Source organism: Salmo trutta, chromosome 1 (genome assembly GCF_901001165.1).
Source record: "Salmo trutta chromosome 1, fSalTru1.1, whole genome shotgun sequence".
Classification (NCBI taxonomy): Eukaryota; Metazoa; Chordata; class Actinopteri; order Salmoniformes; family Salmonidae; genus Salmo; species Salmo trutta.
In genome coordinates, this window is record NC_042957.1 from 81519181 (window position 1) to 81536086 (window position 16906).

Below are 16906 nucleotides of genomic sequence, written 5' to 3' on the forward strand. Positions count from 1 at the left end.
CTGGTCTGGGATCAGCAAGCTGTTTTACATAGAATCTGGTCTGGGATCAGCAAGCTGTTTTACATAGAATCTGATCTGGGATCAGCAAGCTGTTTTACATAGAATCTGGTCTGGGATCAGCAAGCTGTTTTACATAGAATCTGGTCTGGGATCAGCAAGCTGTTTTACATAGAATCTGGTCTGGGATCAGCAAGCTGTTTTACATAGAATCTGGTCTGGGATCAGCAAGCTGTTTTACATAGAATCTGGTCTGGGATCAGCAACTGTTTTACATAGAATCTGGTCTGGGATCAGCAAGCTGTTTTACATAGAATCTGGTCTGGGATCAGCAAGCTGTTTTACATAGAATCTGGTCTGGGATCAGCAAGCTGTTTTACATAGAATCTGGTCTGGGATCAGCAAGCTGTTTTACATAGAATCTGGTCTGGGATCAGCAAGCTGTTTTACATAGAATCTGGTCTGGGATCAGCAAGCTGTTTTACATAGAATCTGGTCTGGGATCAGCAAGCTGTTTTACATAGAATCTGGTCTGGGATCAGCAAGCTGTTTTACATAGAATCTGGTCTGGGATCAGCAAGCTGTTTTACATAGAATCTGGTCTGGGATCAGCAAGCTGTTTTACATAGAATCTGGTCTGGGATCAGCAAGCTGTTTTACATAGAATCTGGTCTGGGATCAGCAAGCTGTTTTACATAGAATCTGGTCTGGGATCAGCAAGCTGTTTTACATAGAATCTGGTCTGGGATCAGCAAGCTGTTTTACATAGAATCTGGTCTGGGATCAGCAAGCTGTTTTACATAGAATCTGGTCTGGGATCAGCAAGCTGTTTACATAGAATCTGGTCTGGGATCAGCAAGCTGTTTACATAGAATCTGGTCTGGGATCAGCAAGCTGTTTTACATAGAATCTGGTCTGGGATCAGCAAGCTGTTTGGTGTGTTCTGTCTCCTTCACTTTGATGTTTCCCTGTCATAGTTTTCTCCTCCCATGACTGTTGTGGTTTGGGATGATTTTTAAAACGTGACCACCTGTTTCCTGACAACTAGACCCCACCTGAGTGCGTCATGAACAAGATTTTTTTTACATTCACATTCAATTCCCAGAACTAATTCTCTTGTATTGGTTACTTTAAAAAGCTTTGTCACACACACACACACACACACACACACACACACACACACACACACACACACACACACATACGCACAGTTTATCCTGTTAATGTAATGAATTCAGAGATAGTAAATGTTTTATAGGTGTCTCAGCTAATTAGGGTATATTGACAGACTGAGCCCTCTCTCTCCCGTCTCCTTGGATGTCTCCCAAATGGCACCCTGTTCCCTATATAGTGCACTACTTTGATCAGAGCCCTATAGAGCCCTGTTCCCTACATAGTGCTCTACTTTTGACCCATATTGGTTAAAGTCTAAATGGATTAGGGTACACCCTGGTCAGAAGTAGTTCACCATGTAGAGAGATAAAGGGTGTCATTTGGGATGTATGTCTTGTGTTTCTGTCATTAAAATACTGACTGACGAGTCATGCCGTCATATATCTGATTCACTGTCTGTCATGAGGTCGGGGAGAAGCAGCACAGTACAGCCTATCAACTCTCATCCCAAAGCTAGGAAAATGTATCCTGGTCTGTCCCCAAGCTATCAGAGATGTATTCAACTCTCATCCCAAAGCTAGGAAAATGTATCCTGGTCTGTCCCCAAGCTATCAGAGATGTAATCAACTCTCATCCCAAAGCTAGGAAAATGTATCTTGGTCTGTCCCCAAGCTATCAGAGATGTATTCAACTCTCATCCCAAAGCTAGGAAAATGTATCTTGGTCTGTCCCCAAGCTATCAGAGATGTATTCAACTCTCATCCCAAAGCTAGGAAAATGTATCCTGGTCTGTCCCCAAGCTATCAGAAATGTAATCAACTCTCATCCCAAAGCTGGGAAAATGTATCCTGGTCTGTCCCCAAGCTATCAGAGATGTAATCAACTCTCATCCCAAAGCTAGGAAAATGTATCTTGGTCTGTCCCCAAGCTATCAGAGATGTATTCAACTCTCATCCCAAAGCTAGGAAAATGCACCGGTGGATGAGAGGGCACATGACAATCATTCTGAATTGATTTCGACATCCCAGAGAAGACGGTAGAAACGTCCATATGCTCAGCAAGTAATCGTGCCTCCTAAACGCTGTCATGACATGGCCCTTTCTGGTTATAGATCATGGCTTCCCACTATCTTCTACACCCAGGTTCTGTTATCTCAGGTCGTTAATTCCTAGCGGAGACTCTCTCCCCCTGGCCATGCAGAAAGAGAGACACAGAGAGAACAAAGGATTTCACATGGCGAACTCCATAATCCCAAAAATGGGAATATGAAACAAAATGTCCACTTGTGAGAAGGTGGGAATGGTATGACGAGTGTGTTTCATTTGGTGACCTCAGAGAGGGGGGAGACACACATAACTATATCTCTGAATGTGTTCATTTCTCAATTATGAGGTTTGCATCTAATTCTTGTATAAAATGAATGAGTAAAGATGAAACTATTTGTGAAATGATGTAATGTGATGTTAAACCTTCAATGTGAGAGAATTGTATTCCCTGTAAAGTTTAACTAAGTCATTGGCCACGCCCCCGTGAGCACAGACATGATCTGGCGTCATGGAAACGCCTTTTCTATGGTTACGAATAAAACCTCCTCCTGAGGAAATCCTCTTCAGACCACGCGTACCTCGGTGTAAACTGAGGTGGCACAGGTTTGAGTACCAAGACTAAGCAAATCCACAATGTGAGCTGTGATTGTGAATAGTTATTGAATTCCTAACCATACCACGTGGAGCATTGGCTACACGGCTGGAAATGGTTAAACTCTGAGACTATCGATCCCTACAGAATAAGAGCAAATCTTAGATACTAATTACTAGTCTGCAGCTCAAAATTATGTAAACCTGGGATGCGATTACCGTCAACTCCCGAAACATCTATTCTATGAAAAACATTTCTGAATGGTACTCTGAAGTATCCATTCTAACCACAAAATACTTTGATCTTCAGGGAAACAGAAAGAGACTCGGATGAACTCTCCAGCAGACGGACTGACGATTCCAACAGAGATCACAACAACACATGGGTGTAAACATATATTGATTGCAATTATTCCCGAATGAGTGGGCGTTCATGTGCAAAGGATTAGCATTTCAATTAATATAATTATCAACTGTGTTGTGATCCCTTTAGTCTTTCCCGCTCTCTCAGTCCACACCCACTTCCCTTTTCCACCAAGCCGTCATATCGGCTTAGCCCACTGGGGAATCTTCCCTATCCTTTGTTAGTAACCAATATCTACTGTTTGTTTGTTTATGCATTTTTGTGAATATTTAGTTAGTTAGTAAATAAATGATTAAACCAATTGGTGTATGGATAATTCATAGTAAAGTCTGGGTTCGTACAGATAACCAACAATTTGTGATGTTTGGAATGAGACTGACGTGAGGTAAATAATAATTCATTAATAAGAAGACTAATTGATCAGATATTAAAATATCTGAAGAGTTATATTAGTAAAATTATAACTTTGTAATCTGAAGATTTTTCTTGGCGTCCCAACTTCCTAGTTAATTACAATTACATGATTAGTTTAATCACATAATAATAATTACAGAGAATTGATTTGATAAAATAACAGTCTTCGCTTTTAATGATGCCAAAGGCACGACAACGCCAACTTTTACGTTCCTAAAAATGCAGTGGTGTAGATCATCTGCTTGAAAACATCCCTGTTTCTTCTTACCTTCTCGTTGTGTTGCTCAGTTTGAATACTCAGACCTTCATTCAATACAGTTTTTTCCCAGAAGCTTGAATCTAATGTGGGCAGTGAAATCAACTACATTGTCGTTAGTGTTAGTGACTCTGGCAGAGAAAACTGCACTCTGGTAGCTAGCTAACTAGTGGCTACTAAAGTTAGCAAGGCAAATTGAAATAAATTGCATTAACTCAACACAAAAATAAAGTTCTAAAACCACGAAAACAATATGTAATCTACTTCCTCCGTATCCTGCAGTTTGAAGAAACTAATTTGAATAAAAATATATCCCAAAAAAGCTCACTATCTCAAATCAACATCTATCCAACAACTCACCAAGCTTCTAAAACTTGCATAGTATTAGGTTAATTCTCTGATTGGGTGGACAACATTTTAGCTTTGATTGGTTGGAGGGCGTCCTCCGGAAGTCGTCATAATTACCATAGGTCTATGGAAGGGGGTGAGGAGCATGAGCCTCATAGGTTTTGTATTGAAGTCAATGTACCCAGAGGAGGACAGAAGCTAGCTATCCTCTGGCTACACCATGGTGCTACCCGACAGAGTGCTGTTGAGGCTACTATAGACCTTCATAGCTAAACAATGTGTTTTAATCAATTATTTGATGACGTGAATATATTTAGCCAAGAAAGGATCACTTTTTTTAATGTTTCATTATTTGTGTGTGTGTGTGTGTGTGTGTGTGTGTGTGTGTGTGTGTGTGTGTGTGTGTGTCCGTGTGTGTGTTCCAGGAGTCCTGTGGCTGTCGGTGGTATCAGAGGTACTATACATCATGTTGTTGGTGGTTGGGTTCAGTCTCATGTGTCTGGAGCTGTTCCATTCCAGCAACGTCATCGACGGACTTAAACTCAACGCCTTCGCTGCTGTTTTCACCGTGCTCTCAGGTAACACGGACACACACACACACACACAGACACACACATGGACACACGCATGCACACACACACACACACGCACACACACAAGTGTGATACACACTAAATATATAGTACTTCTGATTACCAACAACGATGAGACGGCCTACAGGGAGGAGGTGTGGGCTCTGGGAGTGTGATGCCAGGAAAATAACCTCTCACTCAACGTCAACAAAACAAAGAAGATGATCGTGGACTTCAGGAAACAGCAGAGGGAGCACCTCCCCCCCTCCCCCTATCCACATTGACAGGACCACAGAGGAGAAGGTGGAAACCTTCAAGTTCCTTGGCGTACACATCACTGGCAACCTGAAATGGTCCACCCACACAGACAGTGTGGTGAAGAAGGCGCAACAGCACCTCTTCAACCTCAGGAGGTTGAAGAAATTTGTCTTGGCCCATAAAACCCTCACAAACTTCTACAGATGCACAATTGAGAGCATCCTGTCGGGCTGTATCACCTCCTGGTACGGCAACTGCACCGCCCGCAACCGCAGGGATCTCCAGAGGGTGGTGTGGTCTGCCCAACACATCACCGTGGGCAAACTACCTGCCATCCATGACACCTACAGCCGATGTCACAGGAAGGCCAAAATTATCATTAAGGACAACAACCACCTGAGCCACTGCCTGTTCACCCCACTACCATACAGAAGGCGAGGTCAGTACAGGTGCATCAAAGCTGGGACCGAGAGACTGAAAAACAGCTTCTATCTCAAGGCCATCAGACTGTTAAACAGCCATCACTAACATAGAGAGGCTGCTGCCAACATACATAGACTTGAAGTCACTGGCCACTTTAATAATATTTACATATTTTACATTACTCATCTCATATGTATATACTGTATTCTATTCTACTGTATCTTAGTCTATGCCGCTCTGACATTGCTCGTAAATATTTGTAAATATTCTTAATTCCATTCCTTTACTTAGATGTGTGTGTGTTGGGTATATGTTGTGAAATTGTTAGATATTACTGCACTGTCGGAGCTAGAAACACAAGCATTTCACTACACCCGCAAATCAATAACATTTTTACATTTTACATTTTAGTCATTTAGCAGACGCTCTTATCCAGAGCGACTTACAGTAGTGAATGCATACATTTCATACATTTTTTTTTTTTTTTTCTGTGCAAATAACATTTGATATGAAGTATTTCTTGTATTTCTCGTGTTTTTCTTTCTATATTATTGACTTGAAATTATTGACTTCAATACTGCATTGTTGGGAAAGTGCAGGTAAGCATTTCACTCTTTCTACCTGGTGTATCCTGTGAACTTGACAAATAAATTCTAAAACTTGAAACAAACACTAGAGATCCAGGAAGACTCTCCTACAGTAGTTCCTCCATCGGGACCTTTTGGACACATACTTTGGGAATGCTATCTATCTATCTATCTATCTATCTATCTATCTATCTATCTATCTATCTATCTATCTATCTATCTATCTATCTCACTCTCTCTCTATCTATCTCACTCTCTCTCTATCTCTCTATCTATCTATCTATCTATCTATCTATCTATATCTATCTATCTATCTATCTATCTATCTCACTCTCTCTTTCTTTCTATCTATCTATCTATCTATCTCACTCTCTCTTTCTATCTATCTGTGTCTCTCTCTCTTTCTGTATATACATTCAATTCAAGGGGCTTTATTGGCATGCGAAACATATGTTAACATTGCCAAAGCAAGTGAAGTAGATAATATACACAAGTGAAATAAACAATAAAATGAACAGTAAACATTACACTCACAGAAGTTCCCAAAAAATAAAGACATTACAAATGTCATATTATGTCTATATACAGTGTTGTAACGATGTACAAATGGTTAAAGAACAAAAGGGAAAATAAATAAGCATAAATATTGTAACGGCCGTCGAAAGGAGTAGACCAAGGCGCAGCGTGTTGAGCGCTCATCGTAATAATTTGAATAGAACACTTTAAACAAAACAAGAAAACGACCGACAGCCAAACAGTTCTGTCAGGAACATCAACTAAACAGAAAGTAACCACCCACAAAACCCAAAGGAAAACAGGCTGCCTAAGTATGGCTCCCAATCAGAGACAACGATATACAGCTGTCCCTGATTGAGAACCATACCCGGCCAAAACAAAGAAATACAAAACATAGAGAAAAGGACATAGAATGCCCACCCTAGTCACAACCTGGCCTAACCAAAATAGAGAACAAAACCCTCTCTATGGCCAGGGCATGACAGTACTCCCCCAAAAGGTGCGGACTCCGGCCGCAAAACCTGACTCTAAAGGGGAGGGTCCGGGTGGGCCTTCCTTACGGCGGCGGCTCTGGTGCGGGACGTGGACCCCGCTCCACCTTCGGCTTGGCCCACTTAGGTGGCGCCTCTGGAGTGGGGACCCTCGCTGCGGGCCCCGGACAGGCGGGCGACTCTGGCAGCTCCGGACAGGCGGGCGACTCTGGCAGCTCCGGACAGGCGGGCGACTCTGGCAGCTCCGGACAGGCAGGCGACTCTGGCAGCTCCGGACAGGCGGGCAACTCTGGCAGCTCCGGACAGGCGGGCGACTCAGGCACAGGACACACCAGGCTGGGGAGACTTGCAGGAGGCCTGGCTCTGGGAGCAGGCACAGGATTCACCAGGCTGGAGAGACATGCAGGAGGCCTGGCTCTGGGAGCAGTCACAGGACTCACCAGGCTGAGGAGACTTGCAGGAGGCCTGGCTCTGGGTGCAGGCACAGGACTCACCAGGCTGGGGAGACTTGCAGGAGGCCTGGCTCTGGGCAAAGGCACCGGATAGACCGGGTCCTGGAGACGCACTGGAGGTCTGGAGCGCACGGCCTGCACAACCCGTCCTGGCTGAGTTGTCACTGTAGCCCGGCACGGGCGAAGCGCTGGCACAGGGCGAACTGGGCTGTGCTGGAGAGTGAGGGCTGCTGTGCGTAGAACAGGCACAGGGTAGGCTGGACCTAGGAGATGTACTGGTGGCCAGATGTGCTGCGCCGGTGCACTTCTCCCTGGCTGAGTGCCAACTCTAGCACGGCACTTGCGGTGGGCTGGTATCGACCGCACCGGACTGTGTGTGCGAATGGGCGAGACCGTGCGCACTTCCGCATAGCACGGTGCTCTCCACGTCAACCGCTCCCCACGGTAAGCACGGGGAGTTGGCTCAGGTCTATTGCCTGACTTACCCCAACTCCCCGTGTGCCCCCCAAAAATAATTTTTGGGGGCTGCCTCTCAGGCTCCTGTAGCTGCCTTAACTTGTCCTCCCAGAATCGACGTTCCGACTTCCATGTCCATCCTTCTCCCCGGTGCTCCAATCCACGCTGCTTGGTCTTCTTTTGGTGGGTGGTTCTGTAACGGCCGTCGAAAGGAGTAGACCAAGGCGCAGCGTGTTGAGTGCTCATCGTAATAATTTTAATAGAACACTTTAAACAAAACAAGAAAACGAACAACAGCCAAACAGTTCTGTCAGGAACATCAACTAAACAGAAAGTAACCACCCACAAAACCCAAAGGAAAACAGGCTGCCTAAGTATGGCTCCCAATCAGAGACAACGATATACAGCTGTCCCTGATTGAGAACCATACCCGGCCAAAACAAAGAAATACAAAACATAGAGAAAAGGACATAGAATGCCCACCCTAGTCACAACCTGGCCTAACCAAAATAGAGAACAAAAACCTCTCTATGGCCAGGGCGTGACAAATATGGGTTGTATTTACAATGGTGTTTGTTCTTCACTGGTTGACCTTTTCTTGTGGCAACAGGTCATACATCTTGCTGCTGTGATGACACACTGTGGTATTTCACCCAGTAGATATGGGAGTTTATCAAAATCGGGTTTGTTTTTGAATTCTTTGTGGATCTGTGTAATCTGAGGGAAATATGTGTCTCTAATATGGTCCTACATTGGGCAGGAGGTTAGGAAGTGCAGCTCAGTTTCCACCTTATTTTGTGGGCAGTGTGCACATAACCTATCCTCTCTTGAGAGCCAGGTCTGCCTACGGCGGCCTTTCTCAGTAGCAAGGCTATGCTCACTGAGTCTGTACATAGTCAAAGCTTTCCTTAAGTTTGGGTCAGTCAAAGTGGTCAGGTATTCTGCCACTGTGTACTCTCTGTTTAGGGCCAAATAGCATTCTAGTTTGCTCTGTTTTTTTGTTAATTCTTTCCAATTTGTCAAGTAATTATTATTTTTGTTTTCTCATGATTTGGTTGGGTGTAATTGTGTTGCTGTGCTGGGGCTCTGTGGGGTCTGTTTGTGTTTGTGAACTGAGCCCCAGGACCAGCTTGACTCTTCTCCAGGTTCATCTCTCTCTAGGTGATGGCTTTGTTATAGAAGGTTTGGGAATCGCTTCCTTTTAGGTGGTTGTAGAATTTAACGGCTCTTTTCTGGATTTTAATAATTAGCAGGTATCGGCCTAATTCTGCGCTGCATGCATTATTTGGTGTTCTGCGTTGTACATGGGGGATATTTTTGCAGAATTCTGCATGCAGGGTCTCAATTTGGTGTTTGTCCCATTTAGTGAATTCTTGGTTGGTGAGCGGATCCCAGACCTCACAACCATAAAGGGCAATGGGTTCTATAACTGATTCAAGTAGTTTTAGCCAGATCCTAATGGTTTGTCGAATTTTATGTTCCTTTTGATGGTATAGAATGCCCTTCTTGCCTTGTCTCTCTCAAATCGTTCACAGCTTTGTGGAAGTTACCTGTGGCACTGATGTTTAGGCCGAGTTATGTATAGTTTTCTGTGTGCTCTAGGGCAACGGTGTCTAGATGGAATCTGTATTTGTGGTCCTGGCAACTGGACCTTTTTTGGAACACCATTATTTTGGTCTTACTGAGATTTACTGTCAGGGCCCAGGTCTGACAGAATCTGTGCAGAAGATCGGCTGTAGGCCCTTCTTGGTTGGGGAAAGAAGCACCAGACCATCAGCAAACAGTAGACACATGACTCCCTGTCTCACCCCACGACCCTGTGGTAAGAAATGTGTGTTGGTCTGGTTAATATAACACTGTGCCATGCCAGGGGACGGTCTGGTTAATATAGCACTGTGTCATGCCAGGGGATGGTCTGGTTAATGTAACACTGTGCCATGCCAGGGGATGGTCTGGTTAATATAGCACTGTGCCAGGGGATGGTCTGTTTAATATAGCACTGTGCCATGCCAGGGGATGGTCTGGTTAATATAGCACTGTGCCAGGGGATGGTCTGGTTAATATAGCACAGTGCCATGCCAGGGGATGGTATGGTTAATATAGCACTGTACCATGCCAGGGGATGGTCTGTGTTAATATAGCACTGTGCCATGCCAGGGGATGGTCTGGTTAATATAGCACTGTGTCATGCCAGGGGATGGTCTGGTTAATATTACACTGTGTCATGCCAGGGGATGGTCTGTGTTAATATAGCACTGTGCCATGCCAGGGGACGGTCTGGTTAATATAGCACTGTACCATGCCAGGGGATGGTCTGGTTAATATAGCACTGTGCCATGCCAGGGGATGGTCTGGTTAATATAGCACTGTGTCATGCCAGGAGATGGTCTGGTTAATATAGCACTGTGCCAGGGGATGGTCTGGTTAATATAACACTGTGCCATGCCAGGGGATGGTCTGGTCAATATAGCACTGTGCCATGCCAGGGGATGGTCTGGTTAATATAGCACTGTGCCATGCCAGGGGATGGTCTGGTCAATATAGCACTGTGCCATGCCAGGGGATGGTCTGGTTAATATAGCACTGTGCCATGCCAGGGGATGGTCTGGTTAATATAGCACTGTGCCAGGGGATGGTCTGGTTAATATAGCACTGTGCCATGCCAGGGGATGGTCTGGTTAATATAGCACTGTGCCAGGGGATGGTCTGGTTAATTTAACACTGTGCCATGCCAGGGGATGGTCTGGTTAATATAGCACTGTGCCATGCCAGGGGATGGTCTGGTTAATATAGCACTGTGCCATGCCAGGGGATGGTCTGGTTAATATAGCACTGTTTCATTCCCGGGGATGGTCTGGTTAATATAGCACTGTGCCATGCCAGGGGACGGTCTGGTTAATATAACACTGTGTCATGCCAGGGGATGGTCTGGTTAATATAGCACTGTGCCAGGGGATGGTCTGGTTAATATAGCATTGTACCATGCCAGGGGATGGTCTGGTTAATATAGCACTGTGCCATGCCAGGGGATGGTCTGGTTAATATAGCACTGTACCATGCCAGGGGATGGTCTGGTTAATATAGCACTGTGCCATGCCAGGGGATGGTCTGTGTTAATATAGCACTGTGCCATGCCAGGGGATGTTCTGGTTAATATAGCACTGTGTCATGCCAGGGGATGGTCTGGTTAATATAACACTGTGTGATGCCAGGGGAAGGTCTGGTTAATATAGCACTGTGCCATGCCAGGGGATGGTCTGGTTAATATTGCACTGTGCCATGCCAGGGGATGGTCTGGTTAATATAGCACTGTGCCATGCCAGGGGATGGTCTGGTTAATATAGCACTGTGTCATGCCAGGGGATGGTCTGGTTAATATAGCACTGTGCCATGCCAGGGGATGGTCTGTGTTAATATAGCACTGTACCATGCCAGGGGATGGTCTGGTTAATATAGCACTGTGTCATGCCAGGGGATGGTCTGGTTAATATAGCACTGTGCCAGGGGATGGTCTGGTTAATATAACACTGTGCCATGCCAGGGGATGGTCTGGTTAATATAGCACTGTGCCATGCCAGGGGATGGTCTGGTTAATATAGCACTGTGCCAGGCCAGGGGATGGTCTGGTTAATATAGCACTGTGCCATGCCAGGGGATGGTCTGGTTAATATAGCACTGTGCCATGCCAGGGGATGGTCTGGTTAATATAGCACTGTGTCATGCCAGGGGATGGTCTGGTTAATATAACACTGTGCCATGCCAGGGGATGGTCTGGTTAATATAGCACTGTGCCATGCCAGGGGATGGTCTGGTTTATATAGCACTGTGCCATGCCAGGGGATGGTCTGTGTTAATATAGCACTGTGCCATGCCAGGGGATGGTCTGGTTAATATAGCACTGTGCCATGCCAGGGGATGGTCTGGTTAATATAGCACTGTGCCATGCCAGGGGATGGTCTGGTTAATATAGCACTGTGCCATGCCAGGGGATGGTCTGGTTAATATAGCACTGTGCCATGCCAGGGGATGGTCTGGTTAATATAGCACTGTGTCATGCCAGGGGATGGTCTGGTTAATATAACACTGTGCCATGCCAGGGGATGGTCTGGTTAATATAGCACTGTGCCATGCCAGGGGATGGTCTGGTTAATATAGCACTGTGCCATGCCAGGGGATGGTCTGTGTTAATATAGCACTGTACCATGCCAGGGGATGGTCTGGTTAATATAGCACTGTGCCATGCCAGGGGATGGTCTGGTTAATATAGCACTGTGCCAGGGGATGGTCTGGTTAATATAACACTGTGCCATGCCAGGGGATGGTCTGGTTAATATAGCACTGTGCCATGCCAGGGGACGGTCTGGTTAATATAGCACTGTGCCATGCCAGGGGATGGTCTGATTAATATAGCACTGTGTCATGCCAGGGGATGGTCTGGTTAATATAACACTGTGCCAGGGGATGGTCTGGTTAATATAGCACTGTGCCATGCCAGGGGATGGTCTGGTTAATATAACACTGTGCCATGCCAGGGGATGGTCTGGTTAATATAGCACTGTGCCAGGGGATGTTCTGGTTAATATAGCACTGTGCCAGGGGATGGTCTGGTTAATATAACACTGTGCCATGCCAGGGGATGGTCTGTGTTAATATAGCACTGTACCATGCCAGGGGATGGTCTGGTTAATATAGCACTGTACCATGCCAGGGGATGGTCTGGTTAATATAGCACTGTGCCAGGGGATGTTCTGGTTAATATAGCACTGTGCCAGGGGATGGTCTGGTTAATATAACACTGTGCCATGCCAGGGGATGGTCTGTGTTAATATAGCACTGTACCATGCCAGGGGATGGTCTGGTTAATATAGCACTGTACCATGCCAGGGGATGGTCTGGTTAATATAGCACTGTGCCAGGGGATGTTCTGGTTAATATAGCACTGTGCCATGCCAGGGGATGGTCTGTGTGGAAGATTAAGTTGCTTATGTTCCCATTTTTATAACAGTCAACAAAAAGTGTCTCTTGATTCTACATAAGGAGCTTCATTTTGTACTCTTTTCTTGCCTTATAATTTTTTATATACAGAGGGTACAGTATTTAATTACCTCTGAACAGCAGGAGACAACTTCTAAGCCCTCTGCGTTTGGGTAGCCTGTTTGATTCTCCTGCCATCGTTGGTCTAAAGGGCTCTGACACCTCTCACTTGACACATCAGTGCTGATTAAAGTTGTATCTCCTTGTCCTAGCAGGCTTAGTAGTCCAACTCAGCATTCAGTCCTCATAAAGTAAAATATATCATTGTAATGTATTTTTCTTCTTGGCTTTTGAACATAAAATGTGGCTTCAGACTAAACATTGCTCATTCAATTCCAGGTTGGATGGTGTTGTCAGTTTGTTTGCCAGAGCATTTGGTGTGTGGCTTGGGCCTTCCAGGTGATTCCGTAATTCCGTCCAACATCAGGGTGTAGGTTTGGAGTTTTGATCTGGAGCGAAGGTTAGGCTGTGGAGGGTAGCATCCTGTACATGTCCCTGCCAAAAAATCCAACTTTATCTAACTCCAAATCTATATTTTTCCTAGAACATGCTGAAAAATGCAGGAGCTCATCTGCTCATGACCTCTCTGTCCTCTGTCTTCTCTCTCTCTCTGGTGGTATATATCTCTCTCCTGTTTCTTTCTCTCTTTCTCTCTCTCTCTTTCTGTATGTCTCTCCCTTCCTCCTCCTCTCTTCAGAGCAGGTCAGAGCAGGTCAGCACCATAGACACCAGTGAGTAATGACGGCCTCCACTGGCTGACATTCATACCACATGAATGGTGTGTGTGTGACATTGTGTGTGTGTGTGTGTGTGTGTGTGTGTGTATGACTGTGTGTGTGTGTGTGTGTGTGTGTGTGTTTGACTGTGTGTGTGTGAAGGTGTGTGTGTGTGTGTGTCTTTGTGTGTTCCGCCCAGAGCGGGTCGTAGCTGTTTCAGCCCAGCTGCTGTAGCCGCAGGACAGCTGTTGCTCTCGCAGGCAAATGGCACCCTATTCCCTACATAGTGCACTACTTTTGACCAGAACCCATAGAGACTACAAAGGGAATAGGATTATACGTGTTCCATTTAGAAATAGCACTGTCCTCTTATTGAGTATCTATATATCCATATAAATGTTATTTCATGTGTACAGTGTGTTTATGAGTCACTACCATATCTAATGTAATATATGCTCATAGAGATGACAATGTGTTTATGAGTCATTACCATATCTAATGTAATATATGCTCATAGAGATGACAGTGTGTTTATGAGTCATTACCATATCTAATGTAATATATGCTCATAGAGATGACAGTGTGTTTATGAGTCATTACCATATCTAATGTAATATATGCTCATAGAGATGACAGTGTGTTTTTGAGTCATTACCATGTCTAATGTAATATATGCTCATAGAGATGACAGTGTTTATGAGTCATTACCATATCTAATGTAATATATGCTCATAGAGATGACAATGTGTTTATGAGTCACTACCATATCTAATGTAATATATGCTCATAGAGATGACAATGTGTTTATGAGTCATTACTATATCTAATGTAATATATGCTCATAGAGATGACAATGTGTTTATGAGTCATTACCATATCTAATGTAATATATGCTCATAGAGATGACAGTGTGTTTATGAGTCATTACTATATCTAATGTAATATATGCTCATACAGATGACAGTGTGTTTATGAGTCATTACTATATCTAATGTAATATATGCTCATACAGATGACAATGTGTTTATGAGTCACTACCATATCTAATGTAATATATGCTCATAGAGATGACAATGTGTTTATGAGTCATTACCATATCTAATGTAATATATGCTCATAGAGATGACAGTGTGTTTGAGTCATTACCAAATCTAATGTAATATATGCTCATAGATATGACAGTGTGTTTATGAGTCATTACCATATCTAATGTAATATATGCTCATAAGTGCCTAATTGGTTTATTGATACATTTTGAAGTTCATAACTGAACAATCTCCTCAAACAATAGCATGGTATCCTTTCACTGTAATAGCTACTGTCAATTAGACAGTGCAGTTAGATGAACAAGAATTTAAGCTTTCTGCCCATATCAGATATGTCTATGTCCTGGGAAATGTTCTTGTTACTTACAACCTCATGTTAATCACGTTAGCTCAACCGTCCCGCAAGGGGAACCACCGATCCTGTAGAGGTTAAACCTCTGTGTGTGTGTGTGTGTGTGTGTGTGTGTGTGTGTGTGTGTGTGTGTGTGTGTGTGTGTGTGTGTGTGTGTGTGTGTGTGTGTGTGTGTGTGTGTGTGTGTGTGTGTGTGTGTGTGTGTGTGTGTGTCTCCTCAGGTCTGCTAGGCATGGTGGCCCATATGATGTACACCCAGGTTTTCCAGATCACAGTTAGTCTGGGTCCTGAAGACTGGAGACCCCACTCCTGGGACTATGGATGGTCCTTCTGGTCAGTACTCATACTGTCTGTCTGTCTGTCTGTCTGTCTGTGTGTTTGGTATGAGTGATGACTGTTCCTCTGGTCAGTACTCATACTGTCTGTCTGTCTGTCTGTCTGTCTGTCTGTCTGTCTGTCTGTCTGTCTGTCTGTCTGTCTGTCTGTCTGTCTGTCTGTCTGTCTGTCTGTCTGTCTGTCTGTCTGTCTGTCTGTCTGTCTGGTATGAGTAATGACTGTCCCTCTGGTCAGTACTCATTCTGAAGCAATATCGTTGTCTGAATATGGTTGGTTACTTACTGTACATTTCTCCAGTGAAGCACTGGTGTCACAGTCAAAAAGCAGCAGAAATGGTGTAGTATATAAACCAGTGATTCCAGAATGCACTGAACATTCTAGAAGTTATTTTCATTCCATGTCATTCTATACTGTCCATCTCCATCTCGGAACACAAGCAACATCTCCATCTAGAAACCAGCTGACGACCGACCGTTGTGTCCATATCAACCCAGCCGTATTTACAAACACCAACACATATGGCTGTTTTCTCTAGGCGCTTCATCCCAAATGGCACCCTATTTCCCAAGTGGCACATAGTGCACTACTTTTGGCCAGACTCTGCCTTATGCGCATAGGGTGCCATTTGGGTGTACCTTAGATTGTCCTTGACTTTCTACCTTCCACATCTTTTGCGGGAGCTAGAGAAAACAGCTGTTGTCTGGGACACGCACACGCAGACACACACTCACGCTCTCAAACACACACTCAAGAGGAAGAAGAGGTATTTCCATTGGCTGAATCAGTCTCTCTCTCTCTCTCTCTCTCTCTCCCTCTCTCCCTCCCTCTCTCTCCCTCAGCCTGGCATGGGGCTCCTTCACCTGCTGCATGGCAGCTTCCGTCACCACCCTCAACTCCTACACCAAGACGGTCATCGAGTTCCGGCACAAGCGCAAACTGTTCGAGCAGGGTCTCAGGGAGGAGCAGAACTACCTCGACCAGGAGGCCTTCCATTACTTCAGGGACCGCTCCCTCCAGTCCATATCCAGCTCCATGGAGGTCTACCCTGGGCACGGGGGAGTAAGGCTGCCTGGGGGGCCTGGAGGCCTGGTGGGGTCCGGGCTGGTTGGAGTACCAGGGAGAGGGAAGATGGGGGGGTCCTCAGGTTCCATCGACCTGGGAGAGAACTCTGAGTCCCTGGGGGAGGAACAGTGCTGAGAGAAGGGGGGGGGGGGGGGGGTTGGGGAGTGGAGGGTTGCAAAATTCTAGTAACTTTCTAAAAATTCCAAGGTTTTCCGGAACTCCTGGTTGTAAAATTCTGGGACTCAGGTGGGAATAATAAGCAGAAAATTGGGAATCCTAGAACCAGGAGGAAAACCTGGGGATTTACAACCAGGAGGAAAACCTGGGGATTTACAACCAGGAGGAAAACCTGGGGATTTACAACCAGGAGGAAAACCTGGGAATTTTACAACCAGGAGGAAAACCTGGGGATTTACAACCAGGAGGAAAACCTGGGGATTTACAACCAGGAGGAAAACCTGGGGATTTACAACCAG

The 16906-nt window shown here is 45.0% G+C and overlaps 1 protein-coding gene across 1 annotated transcript in view; it reads left to right on the forward strand.

Moving 5' to 3' along the window:
• Positions 1-16565, forward strand: part of gsg1l (gsg1-like) — a 43730-nt gene extending 27165 nt beyond the window's left edge. The window contains exons 3-5 of the mRNA XM_029763786.1: positions 4555-4707; positions 15254-15365; positions 16208-16565. Of these exons, the coding sequence (XP_029619646.1) occupies positions 4555-4707; positions 15254-15365; positions 16208-16565 (623 nt within the window). The remainder of the gene's footprint in view (positions 1-4554; positions 4708-15253; positions 15366-16207) is intronic.
• Positions 16566-16906: the final 341 nt, after the last annotated feature.